This window comes from Gopherus flavomarginatus, chromosome 11 (assembly GCF_025201925.1).
Source record: "Gopherus flavomarginatus isolate rGopFla2 chromosome 11, rGopFla2.mat.asm, whole genome shotgun sequence".
Lineage (NCBI taxonomy): Eukaryota > Metazoa > Chordata > Testudines > Testudinidae > Gopherus > Gopherus flavomarginatus.
In genome coordinates, this window is record NC_066627.1 from 47,953,744 (window position 1) to 47,967,836 (window position 14,093).

Sequence of the window (14,093 nt, forward strand, 5' to 3'; positions counted from 1 at the left end):
AACAGAGACAGTTAAACTTGGGCTGTTAGCATCTAGCTGCCTATTTTCTATCATTTCTATTTTAGCTGTTTCTAGGTTGCCTTGCTTCAAGAGAAGTCAACATCAAAAAACTCCCATTGACTTCAGTCGGTGTTGGGATCAACCCCACCAATCTTATTGATTGGGACTGACCCATAAATGGCTACTCCCCTATAAATCAGCCTATATATTAACGAGCAAATATTCCAGTAGATCCACTGTGGCAACAACCAGGCAGTTCATAGAATTAAGCCATCACATTCCACATCATTCAAAGTGCAGGAGTTTATTTTCCTTTATTAAAGCACAAGTAACCAGGTAGGAAATTGCCATTTACACTGCAATAGTCATAAGCTCAATCATACCACCACCACAATTTCAGAAGATAATTAAAGGGCTTGCATTTCAGCCAGCCATGATTCTTTACTTCCAGAGCCACAGTACAATAAAGCTTCTATTGTTGTTGTAGTTGCTCTTCTTATAACAAATTCCATTGAGCATAAATCAGAATGTATAAACACACTCACAGCAAAGGCCACGAATTATCCAGAAGCTGAGTAGGCAGACACTTACTGAGTACATTGTTTCTGTAGGATTGTTGAGCATGGGTTAAGATAAGAAAATCATCTCTGTTTAAAAAATGTCACCCAACTTTAATATATATATGTGTGTGCGTGTGTCATCTTAAATGATCAAAGAAACCCCAGAGCTTTTCTTAGGGCATAAAAGTATTTAACAATCCAACCAAGAACTAAAAAGGGTCTCACTGAGGTTCTTTGATCAGTCATTAACTGAACCTCTCCTGTCAAAAACCTCATTTGCGTCAGTCCCCTGACAGCATTTCAGAAAGTGATTGTGCATCTTTTTCAACTTCTTCACAGTTTGTGTACAACATGTAAACGACCCTATCAAAAGAGGTGATGGCTAATGGTTAAGAAAAATCAACATTCTTCATTGAATAGTAGTGTTGTCATTACAAGCATTAAAAATGAAAAAAAAAAAAAAAATAAAAGAAAACTTATTTTTATCTTTCGAGGATATGGATGCAATTGCCAGCAATGGCTTTAAGATATGTTGTTTTCAGGTGTTACCTCTCTGCATGCTTGATATTTTATTATCTGTAATCATGTCAGTCCTCATTGCTGGTGCAATTGTTTGGGGGTAACTATCCATTGCAAAGTACTTACTGAGCCTTTCTCCCCCACACCTCAATTCTTAATAGAAAATATTAATTACAAAGTTTTCTACTGAAGAATCCATTTAAATTCCATGACAAATGCTTGAGACTCCTTCTGGTTCCCAGAGCATGTACAATTTAGCATAGTTTACAAGTAGTCCAGTTCCTCAGTGTGTGACTTAGGAATTTTAATTGTTCTCTAAGCCTTTCCAAATGAGAAAAAACTTTACATAGAAATATAACACTGTGTTCTCATCCAGCATATATATATATATATAAAGAACAGTGCAGCATTAAAATGTCAGCATATCAACACATTAAAAATACATCGTTTCGCAGAACAGAGCACAAGAAAATCTGTACAATTGGTATGAAGTGCAAGAGTTGCTCTTCCTTCATTCTGGAGCCTACCACCCCCAGCTCAAACTGTTTTAAAAAGTCCTGTTGCTTTCAACCAGTCAGGAAACATTTTTTTTCCACTCTCTGCCACCCACAATAGTCTCCTGGTCTCTTGTGCTACAGAAAGAAAAGGTTCCATTTTCAGAGGCAGCCTGTGGAGGGAGGGTTGAGTGGTTTATTCTTAATAAACACTTTCATTTTTTAATGACACAACAGGGTAGATGATTTCACTTGAGGTGACAAGTCTGCTGCGTCATAAAAGCGATGCACAACTGAGTGGGGGTGCCCACTAGCTGATTGGAGCAGTATGCCCAAAGCACTTTAGGGGGGGAAAGGCTCCCTCTTCCAGCATTCTGTCTGCAGCACCACTCCGTCGATCTGTTTGTCCATCTTACAGGGAGCAGAAGGCAGGATAGCAGAGGAACTTGGAGTGCTTTCGGATGCCTTGCTGTCAAATATCAGTACTTTCTTCAGGACATCATAACTAACTTGAACTGTCTTTCCAGATTAAGCCACTCCATTGATTTAACCTGTCATCTTGACTCCATTGGGAAATGCCTCCGAGAAATGTCTGGCAAGTTGAAATATTAATTATATATCTATACAGACGTGTGTGTATATATACATACACAAACACACACAACACACACACACGCAAAGTACAATCCATTGTTATAATGAAAATATAGAAAAAGCAATTCCAGCTCTTTCCTCTGAATTGACATTTGTTTCATTTGTCTTGCCTTCTACCCCTTCCAAGCAGCTGTTTGTCATTTTTTACAATCCCTTCACACCTTTCCCGCCCTGCCCCCACCTCTGCCGCACATGGTTTGATTTTAGTATGTTCCTTCACTGGAAGTTGTCTACTTCTCTTTAAGTGGCTTTGAGCTGAGATATCCAGCCATGCAGTGACACTGTCTAGTCTTCTTTCTTTCCTGGCTGGAGTGTCTGAATCCCCCCAAACACACACACACGCACGCACGCACACGCACGCGCACACACACTCCCCAGTCATAAGAAATTCTGGAAATGATCTTTGTTTTGTTTCACTGCTGTTCCATGCTTTGGAGTCAATGAAGCCGCATTTCAGAGAGCCGCGGCTGGCCTAAAATTCCCACACAAGCACACAGCAATCCATATTATTTGATGAGCCACTGAAATAACTCAGGCAAGAAAAGTTATTAGCATTTTGTCTGCTTTCCAGCAGCAATGGCAAAATAAACCTCAGGAGCAAAGTCTGAGTTTGACTCTTCAATTCCTGAATTCTTTACAACCGTATGCAAAGTGCATGACCTTAGTGGCTCATAGGACTTAATGGTGACTGAGTTAAAATCTAGTGCTTAATGGGGAGAGCAGTGTAATAAGAAAGGTGTTAAAATGGCTCACTTTTCTGCACACTCTTGCAGTTCTTTTATTTGCCCTGCCCCCAGGTTGCTGCCTAGGTTTCCAGTTTCCCTTTCTGGGTTAGAAAGCTTCTGTTAAAGAGCTGTTATCTGAGTTAGCTCTGAAGTGGGGGTCGTTGGGCTCTGCTGGCTGACAGCCACCATGGGAATTTCCATGCCTAGTCATGCTGGATTGTTAGTCCCCTCTGAGTTCTTGCAGGCATAAACCACATCTTTTGCGATGCTGCACATCCTGTTGGACATCTGGAGCTCTGTTCTGAAGGCGGTGGGGAAGCAGAACTTTCTGAAGCATGTCTTGAAGTTCTCATCCAAGAAGGCATAGAGGACAGGGTTTAAGCTGCTGTTGGCATATCCGAGTGCAGTACAGAAGCATGAGATGGCTAACTCGAGCTCGCTTTCAGCCTTTGCACCCAGGCACTGGACCAGCACGAAAATCTGAATAGGGGTCCAACAAATAATGAAGACAGCAACCACCACCAGGACCATTCGAGTGATGCGCCGCAGATTCCGATCCTTCTCCTTGGAGCCTGAGAGGACACGGACATTCTTAAGACGCCGGATCATAAGGCTGTAGCAAATGGTGATGATCAATACAGGGATCATGAAGGAGAAGAGAAAGACACAAATCCCAAATACTGGATCCCAGTAATCCACAGGTTTAGGGAGCTTAATTAGACAATCAATCTCTGCAAAGAAAAGAAAAAGACAACAACTTGTATTGAGAACAACATTGGTAACATCTGTAAATCCAGTAATTCTCTGGCAGTCACTTTTGTTGCTAATTTCATTTATTTTATTAATGCTCAGCAGATCTCAGGGCCTCGTTGCGCTAGGCTCTGTACAAATACAGAGCAGAAATCAGCCCTGCCCCTGAGTTTTCAATTTAAGCAGACAAAAGGTGGGAGGGAAAACAGAGGCACTCCTTTGCCCAAGGAGACACAGCAGATCAGTTTCAGAGCTGGAATAAAAGCCAGGTCTCTGGAATCCCTGCTGAGTGACCTACCCATTAAAGCCCGGTACTTTCCCGGGTGACTAGAGAGATTGATAAGCAACTTGCCCAAGGTCAAAGAGCAAGTTTTAATTCCTTCTCTCTCCTGGCAAGTATCCTTACACAGGAAATATCCTTATTCCAAGAGAATGTAAAGGCACACAGAGTGGAATTCATTAACAAAGCCATGTCTAAAGGATGACACCCTTAGGGCTAAAACTTTCCACGTAACACTGAGCATAAATGCACACGCAGGTGATGCAACTGCTCCTGTCCCCCAGGAGCTTTAAAAAAAAGAGAGATGTCATGTTAAGGACCCTTCCACTAAATTTCTGAAAGCATAAGGACAGCTAACAGCTCTAGGTATCTTGCCTTAGTGTTCAGCTTCCCATGTAGCCACAAATTAGGACAAGTGCTTAGGAAGAATTTTAGAAAGTCTGTTGATGAAATGTAGAGAGACAACTTGGGGGGAGGTAATATGTTTTATTGGCCCAATGTGGGCTGGTGCGAGGGACAAGCTTTGGAGCTACACAGAGCTCTTCTTCAGATCTGGGAAAGGTAGTGAGAGTGTCACAGCTAAATAAAAGATTGAACCAATAGTATAGCATAAGTAATGAACACATATTCTAAAGGGACCATTCAAGGTCATGAAATGTGTCAGGCTTAATCCACCAGAAGGTCATGAACTATGATCCACAGTGCTTTATGGCTCCACAGATGTAGTCTCTTCCTTCTTCTTAATTCCAAAAATTGTGCTGATCATTTGAGTTGCAGGCTAAGGATGGCATTAAAGTGAAAGTTAAAACCCTGGAAGCCCAAGATTACCCCATCTCATTTCAAGCTGGGTAAGCAGTCAGGAAAGCTCATTGGTCGCTTGTGGGCAAGTGGAGAGCACAGGCGGAAGATCATGGTCCTTTCATCATTCTCAGCCACGTGAAATGAGAATCGGTAAGGGCTGGACCAATGCTTTTATTTTATTTTTTTATTTAATTATTTCTTTGTTTAGAAAAAATACTCTGGGTGCCAAGATAAGTATTAACTTCCCTGGCTTGGTAATTGTTATGGCTTCAACAGTGTGGACATGGCAACTGCTGGCTGCAGAGATTTTAAAGAGTTATAGTGTTACTCACACACCTTCTGGATGTGGTGCTCTGAGACCACTTAGAGAGAGAGATAAAATGAGTCTGCTCTACAGACTTAGGCCATGTCTACATCTAAAATTTTGCAGCGCTGGTTGTTACAGCTGTATTAGTACAGCTGTATAGGGCCAGCGCTGCAGAGTGGCCACACTTACAGCAACCAGCGCTGCAAGTGGTGTTAGATGTGGCCACACTGCAGCGCTGTTGGGCGGCTTCAAGGGGTTTCGGGGAACGCGAGAGCAAACCGGGAAAGGAGACCAGCTTCGCCGCGGTTTGCTCTCGCGTTCCGCGAACCACCGTGCAAACCGCAGGGAAGGAGACCTGCTTGTTCGGGGAACGCGAGAGCAAACCGGGGAAGGAGACCAGCTTCGCGGCGGTTTGCTCTCGCGTTCCCGGAACCACCCAGCAAACCTCAGGGAAGGAGACCTGCTTGCTCGGGGTTCGGGGAACGCGAGAGCAAGCCGGGGAAGGAGACCAGCTTGATTACCAGAGGCTTCCTCAGGTATGCTGGGATACCTGCTTATTCCACGGAGGTCAAGAAAAGCGCTGGTAAGTGTCTATACTTGATTACCAGCGCTGGATCACCAGCGCTGGATCCTCTACACCCGAGACAAAACGGGAGTACGGCCAGCGCTGCAAACAGGGAGTTGCAGCGCTGGTGGTGCCCTGCAGATGTGTACACCTCCTAAGTTGCAGCGCTGTAACTCCCTCACCAGCGCTGCAACTTTCTGATGTAGACAAGCCCTTAGCTAACAACAACTTGGCTTTTAGCTCGTACTGTGGAGGCTCATGCACTAAGCTCCAGAGGTCCCATGTTCGATCCTGCCCACTGATGACCAGGGTCTGTCAGTATTACAATAGCTGTGAATACTGACTATCAATGTTGATGGCCCCCTTCAACTAGAAAAGTTGTGGTCGTGATCGAAAGCCTTGCAGGGAAAGAGGGGTTAAGATGGGGGAAACCAAGAGGATTTCCAGAATTTCCAAAAAAGGAAAGATTCTAAGGAAATGGGCTAGGAAGATAGAGATAAAGGCACTACATTTCTGACGCGCATCCAGCAGCAATTGCTTTGAGATTGTCATTACATTTTTTGATTGGTCAGAATCCAACAGCTGAGCTGCCAGAGAATTAATTCCACCGTGGTGTATCTGTACACACTATAGGATCACAATTAACACTCTTTTTTAAAGGACTCACTGTAAGATTGTAAGAGAGACTCTTGCATGCAGGACGATAGATAACAGATGCATATGAACTGATTAACAGACATTAGGGAAATCAAGTCTCATGCTTCAGATTGCAAACTGAGTGCCACTGGGGTAGGAAAGGATTATTTTCCCAAACCACGTGCAACATTGTTCTTGTCACCACAGGATAAAAGCTTACTACAACTACCAGCTAATGGAACTATTACTTTATCTCAAGTAACATTTTATATTGTGGAGATGAAGATTGTGGTTTAAAACATGCTTATAACCCATGAGGGAAGGGGTGTTACAGTAGTAGACTTAGTGAGCTAGTGATATTGGAACCCTGTGAACCTCTCACATGGATGCAGAGTCTAGTTTGGAGAATATCCCATTAGTTCATTTTTACTGACCATTATTTTCATTCTCTGCTGACCCCATCACCATAGCTGGGATACCGAAGACTGAAGCCAGGGCCCAGATGCAGATGTTGACCACTTTGGCCTTGTGGGGGGTACGGATATCCAGTGCCTTGATTGGGTGACAGATGGCGATGTAACGATCCACGCTCATCATAGTCAGGGTGAAAGTGCTGGTGAACATGTTGTAGTAGTCAATGGAGATGGCGATCTTGCAGAGGATGTTTCCAAAGGGCCAGAACCCGAGGAACGTGTCTGTACCCTGGAAGGGTAAGGTTATCAGACACAGGGTATCAGCCAGGGCGAGATTGAAGATGTAAATGTTGGTGGCCGTCTTCATTTTGGTGAATCTAAAACAAAGGAGAGATTGATATACAAATTTCCACTTGATTTCCAGCCCCGCGGCTTGTGATAGGACTAGCATCGGCAATGAGTTACACTTATGTGGCACCTTTCTTCCAGAGGAACACAAGACCATTTACAAATCGTGACCCAGATCCTGCAATCAAATCCACACAGGCAGAGCCCTGTGCCTGTGTGGATTCCCGCTGGCGTCAATGGGACTGCTCACCCAGATCCATTCCAGGATCAAGACTTATATCTAAAATCTCCTTCCAAATGCCCAGCCCAAATAACCCAGCAGGAGACTCCTCTCTTCCTCCCAAAGGTCCACTGGCTTCTCCCAAGCACTGTGTTGATTAACACACTTCTAGATTTTTAAATTCCAATGCAACACCAGATCTGAAGAAGAGGACTTAAGCCCCTACCATATTTGCAAGCCACAGATGTTAATGTTCTAGTGCAACATTGTCTCCCCAGGCTAATTGTAGTGCAAAATGTAAATGGCATAAACAGTCAAAAGCAAATAATATTTTTTAAAATCCATTTTTTTTATTATTATTAGTAGTAGTAGTATTAAAAGGAGTGAAGAGAAATGTGCTTTCAGGGGGAATGATCCTGTTCCATTGAAGGCAATGCCCAAATCCCCAAATGTATAATTTCTCTGTAAAAATGCACTCAGGACTGAAATAATAGTGAATCACAAAGTAGTTAAGGACTTGGAAAAATTAGTTGTTTAACAGAGAAGGCTTTTTAATGAAGCTGCAGTAAATTGTGCTTAACATGTTTGTGGATACTTTGAGGGCAATCTCTTAAGACAGAACATTGCCCATTAAGTGGCATCTTCTGTACAGGGGATTTTAATTTTTTTAGCAGTTTTAGGCTCATTGCAGGTTTCATTAGAGATCTCCAACACTCCATTCAATGCAAAACAAATATGAATGGTAATAGCTCAAAATACTGCTTACTTGTGGACTAATAACCTACAAATACCCAACTTGGCCTAAGTGTGGTCTGTGGACAGTTTGTTACCAAACACAAACGTCAAATTGTCAGATGTTGGCTTTATGTTTGCATTTTCTACTAATCAGCATCTAATCATATTTATGATTATAGAGGATTTTTAAAAGCAGATGACATTCTGGAAATAAATCTCTTTCATCTGTTGGCATTTAAATCTTGACAGAGAGATTAAAAATAAAATAAAAATCTTGGCAACCTCTTCTAGAAAAGGAAGAATATGAATATGTGCAGAATTTTGGAAATCAGCGCTGCTAATTCTTCTGAGCATTTTTTTTTGTGCTCAGTATTTACTGCATTTTTTTTTTTTTTACAAATGTCGTGGAAATCAGAAATCACCAAGCCTACAGCTGACTATCTGCTCTAACCACTAGGAACTAGGGGAGCCAGAGGTCTCTTAACTGACAAAAGCCAGGACTTTAAAGCAAGGGCACCAGAGTCTTTCTAGAATTGGGGGGAAAGGGCAAGGCCAAAGTGACCCCTCTCTCTCCTCAATTGGCTGCTCTGGTAGTGAGCCAGCTGCCCTCTTTTCTGGTGCCATGGTAGCCCCTGGTGGGCAAAAGGTGTAATTGCAGCACCTCCACAGCAGAATTTGTTAATCTGCGGGGGACATGAATTCTGCGCTTATGTTCGTTTTGTTAAAAAGTGGGGGGATTGCCCCCCTGGCTTTTCCAGTTCTGGTGCTTGTGCTTTTAAAGTTCCAGAAAGACTTACAGGATTTCCCAGTACAGCTACCTAAAAAAGGAGACAATCCTGGGAAAACTGGAACAGGTAGCAGCCCTAATAGAAATTGATTTGTTCTTTTTGTTTTGGAGCATGTTCAGATCTGACTCTCACACCGATTGTGTGTATGAAAAGTTTAGCAGTTCTTCAAACTAGAGGCAGTGCAAAGCAGCTGAAAGTAACTAGTGGTAACAGTGGTAAGGCTCAAGAGCGTTTAGACTTTTCACTTATTGCAAGCGCAAGCAGCAGTAGCCAGTGAGTGAACCAAGATCTAATCGGCTCACTTGTGAACTACAAGTTCCTATTGGATCAGTAATGTTTCCTTAAGCCTGGAAATCATCTATATGTGATTCAGAAATATGAAAGGGCTTGGGAACCACGAACCAACACCGGCTAGTTAGCTGTCTCATTTTGCTCCCTTGAAAGGTAAGTGTAGATAGCACTTTTAATCATTGTTTTCTAAAGCTGATTGAAAAAAAACCATAAAAATGTCTTGAAGTGGTTTTGAAAAGTGAAACATTGCCCCCAGCTCTATTCATGTTTAGTGCTGGTGATAGGTGCTGGAATATCAGCTGTATGTATGGAGATCTATTAAAGAGTAAGTGCTGTAATTTTGGGGGAGGATAAGCTGTGTTTTTCACATATAACTACAGGTAGACTCCCGTTGCATAGCAAAAAACTTAATCTTAACTATGGGGCTGCAACTGGTGCCTCCATAATGAGCTACGGTGGCAGTGAAAGCATTTTCCTGTAGAATGTCAGCTGCAGGGCTGGGAAGACAGCCATTAAAGCCTTGACTGCCCAGAGAGGTATGAATTAATGTCACCTACAATGCGAAGTGCTGGCTGCAGCTTGGAGACCACGCATCCATTTTAGAAAGGCAATCAGTGTTCGGTCAGGTGGTAACCATTTTTAGTTACTATTGACCTGGGCTGATTTGGGCCTAAAGCTCCAAGATGAGGATGGTGGTTGACACCTTGAGTTCTAGAGCACAATGGGACTTTCTTCCACAAAGATGAAGCTCATCTGTGCAGGAAACAGAGCTTTCTTGGAGGCTTGTCTGAGACTATGGAACAAACTCCAATAGGAACCAAGGACCATCACAAACCTCACAATGCCACTCACAAGGCAAGACATACTTCTGTGACCGGCCTTCTCTCATGCAGACATGGCACAGCATGGACGTATGAAGAAAAAACCAAATAGCCCACTATAACACTACGCTACTCTCATGATTCTCTCCCTGGAGAGAAAATGAACCATGCATGACAGATGTTAGTCATGTCACTTATGCACTACTAGAAAGCTATCAGACGCTGTGTTAATGAGGGTGCTAAAAGAATGCATGTAGAACAGAATTTGAAGCTAGAAGCCAAATACTTTGCCTGGTATTTTCATTCATTCTTCATTGTATTCAGCCATTCATCCCCCAGCATACTTCAATGTATGTAAAGTATATGTACAATACTGCACAACCTTCATCATCCTGAAGGCTCAGAAAATACAGAAAACATTGGACAATAAGGGGTTTGGCTGGATCTGCAGACCCCTGAGGTCTGTATTTCAAGCTCTCTAATTGATCATAGCCTTGAAGACTCTGAATATTGACGGCCTTTGCCTACACAGCTAAATGTCCTATTTTATATAAATCTCCTGTCTATATCTTCATGCATGCAGTTAGCGCATGACCATGCCTCCCTCAGACTGTCTTACGATTTCTCACTGATGGATTTCTTCACGGGATATTTAATTTGGAGGTGCATCTTACTGCACAATCAGGAGCCAACAAGCTTCTTGGTCTGACTGATTTTGCATTAAAAAGTAGAATTTTGAGTTCTTCTGTGGATGATAATGAGATCAGCAAATTCATGGACACGTAACATCCACCCCACTGAAGGTTACATAAAAAAGCCACAACTGTATGTCTCTCACCGTTGTTGCAGACCACTATAGACAGAATTAAATGTTTTAAACAATAACAAGGGACATGAAGAAATAATTTGTGTGACTTTTCTTTTTGGTTGTAAAAATTAACTGGAAAATACTGGGGGAGGTACAGCCCATTACCAACCTCAGATATGACTTCATTTTCTCTTCAAGCTCAACTGCTCCCTGATCAACCCCCAATTATTTAGTGGTTTATTTAATAAGAACCTGTGTATGCATCTTAATTATTAAAGTGGTTCCAGAACACTGCAAAGAGGTTATATGAATTCTTTTTATTTAAAAAAAAATGCAATTGTGGGGTGCAATGAGATAACTAAAGTGTTTTAAAGGTGGGAACATGTTCCAGTAATTTATAGTAACAAACAGATTTCCATGGAGAGGAATGTTGTTTATAGATTCTCAAGCATCAGAAAAAGCAAAACAGCAACAGAGTTTTGGTATTTATTTCTGCTTCAAAATTCTTTCAGCTCATTCCTGTGGGACTAATTTTACTGTTTGACAGCTAAGAAAAATTGAAACGCCCCCAAAGGCTCTGAGTTTTCATTTTTGACTGAATATTCTAAAAGCAACAATAATAATTAAGACAAAATATTAAATCGTTTTTTTAACTCCAGTGAGATGAGCCTGGAATTAACATTCTCCCATAATAGAAGCAGTTTTAGATGGAACCTCATCAGCTTTTCTAGCTTATGCCAACCAGTGACAGAGAGGGAAACCCACACTAATACCATCAACTAAATAAGTCATTCTTCCTCTAACAGACAGGTGGAATTAATCTCTCTCAGTGTTAGGAAGGGGTTGATGGTAAGATTCAGTCACAGGGGAATTTCAGATCATTTGTGGGGTTTGATTTGGGTAAGAATCCCTTATTCAGATCTCATCTGAACTATCCAAAACCTCCTGAGTTTGCAGAAATGGGCTGGAAATATTGAGAGAGCCATCTCATGGGGTGCCATATATCTCACAGCTGCCGCAGGCATTCTTTTGCTTTGGGGTTCATCATCAGGAATCCCAGAAAACAATTTGCCCCTGTAAAAGCAGCAAAGAATCCTGTGGCACCTTATAGACTAACAGACGTTTTGGAGCATTCAAAATGTCTGTTAGTCTATAAGGTGCCACAGGATTCTTTGCTGCTTTTACAGATCCAGACTAACATGGCTACCCCTCTGAAATTTGCCCCTGGGATTTGCATTTTTACAGAGAATCTTTAGTTTTTATATTTTGTGAAAAAATAAAAATATATACAGTGGAACCCCCTGCCACTGGCGCACACACAGGAATATGGGAAATTGACCCAGTCGGTAGGTCTTGGGCTGATGTCTCTGGGGCCTGGGGCAGTGGGGCCCCTCCAGCTGCTGGCCCCGGGTGGTGGGGCTCCAGATGTCAGATTTCATTTTAATTGTGGAAAAACCTGGATTTTTATGTTTTTTTATTGGAGAGTTTTTTGGGGAGGTTATCATGGAAAACTAGGACCCCGATCATCATGCTCATATATTTATGGTGGGTATCCCCGATATCCCAATGGATAATGTATGCATTGTTATGGTGTAAGGGTGACAACTATCTGACTTTACCCCCCAACTTTCTAATAAGTAGGACGGAAGGGTGAAGCAGCTTTGGAGACAGACTTGTTCTCCCTAATACATGAGCCAGTTACGTACTGTGAGATGCACTCCACAAACAACACACACACAAACATGAGCCTGCCCTAAGTCTCCCTCAGTCCTACCAAATGTATTCACTGCCAGCATGCCACAATATACTGATTCAGCAAGCACGTCCCAGCCAATGGTAAACTGGGTTATTACCAGTTGAGAAGACTCAGATGACTTCTTTTGAAAAATGACTAAGGACATCTCTACACTTGCCATTTAAAGCGGAAAAAGCCCTTTTTTGGTGCAAAAACCATGGGAGCGTCTACACTTGCCAGTGACTTTTTGCGGTGAAACTTCCACAGAAAGAAAACCACCTCCACGAGAGGCCAACGGCTCTTACTGTTGATGCTTTTGCGGTGATGTGCAAGTGAAGACTCATTCTTCCTGTTTACACAGTTCTTAACCTCCGCAGGATATCCCACCGTGCCTGGGTGATCACTCTGGCCGGCAGCTCTGCTGCTCTGAAGCCAGGTAAACAGACACTCACCCCTCCCTCTGTAAAGCCCCGGGAACTTTGAAACTTTCCTTCCTGTTTTCTTGGCAAGTGCTCACTTATCGTCTGGCCAGGTGACAATGCCTGCTCCATGAAGCAAAAGATCCTCTGCTTGGAGCAATGCTGAGCTACAGAAGTTGATGGGGGAGGGATAGCTCAGTGGTTTGAGCATTGGCTTGTTAAACCCAGGGCTGTGAGTTCCATCCGTGAGGGGGTCATTTAGGGACCTGGGACAAAAATCTGTCAGGGTATTGGACTAGATGACCTGCTGAGGTCCCTTCCAAGCTGGATATTCTATTATCAGTGTTTGGGGAGAGGAGGCTGTGCAGGGACCCAGGATGCCCTGCCATCACCTCCCTCCCCTTCCTACAGTAATGGAAGTGCTGCAAATGTGAATACCCTCTGACACCTGTGAAGTAAGCAAGAACACAAACCAGTGCTTTTCTTTGACTGGTTCACTATCATGGTTGAAACTGACAATGCAAAAACTCTGCAGGTGTAGACATAGCCTCAGTAAGGCTTAAGCCAGGAGTTTATCACATATCACCCAGGTAGGCTGACACTGCTCTGAATTTTCCCTGATAAGCTATCTGCAAGGCAGCAAATGGCTCAGAAGTCGGCAGCTTGGCCACTAGCTGAGTTGAAATAGCTAAACAAAGCCTATTATTATTTCTAGCGCAACTTCGTTAGCTCACTGGTAAATAAAAGGCAGGCTCTAATCATTTATCACAAAGGCAGGGCAGCACTCCCCTGCAGCCATCCTTTCTGCAGACTTAGATTCGGTTGAATGGCATTCTCAGTAGTGCTGTCCCTAGGTTGCGTTTCCAAGAATGATCTGACAACATTCAGCAAGGCTGAATGGTCAATCCTGTCTCCTGCGCATGAGGAGTGACACTTGAAATAGGGGTGGCGAGTGGTTTGAAATATGTCTTCCTTTGGTTCCACTCATTTCAATAGGCATTGTTCTAGATAACTTCTGCAGGGATTCTTGTATATTAGGGGCTTGATTCAAAGCATGTAAAATTCAGTGACAATCTTCCCATTGATCTCAATAGCCTTCGGATCAGGCCCTTGGTCAATAGTGAAATGATTAACACAAGAATTTAGTTGATCTAAAGATTACAGGTGTTAAATTCAAATTTTGGGATGAACAAAACCTCAAATATTGGAGTAACTGATTCTAAA

At 42.7% G+C, this 14,093-nt stretch overlaps 1 protein-coding gene across 1 annotated transcript in view; it reads right to left on the reverse strand.

Annotated features, from left to right (window-relative positions):
• Positions 1 to 288: 288 nt before the first annotated feature.
• The window catches only part of OPRL1 (opioid related nociceptin receptor 1), a 32,914-nt gene continuing 19,109 nt past the window's right edge, over positions 289 to 14,093 (reverse strand). The window contains exons 3-4 of the mRNA XM_050918727.1: positions 6,726 to 7,081; positions 289 to 3,683 (exon numbers count right to left, since the gene is read on the reverse strand). Of these exons, the coding sequence (XP_050774684.1) occupies positions 3,160 to 3,683; positions 6,726 to 7,081 (880 nt within the window). The 3' untranslated portion in view covers positions 289 to 3,159. The remainder of the gene's footprint in view (positions 3,684 to 6,725; positions 7,082 to 14,093) is intronic.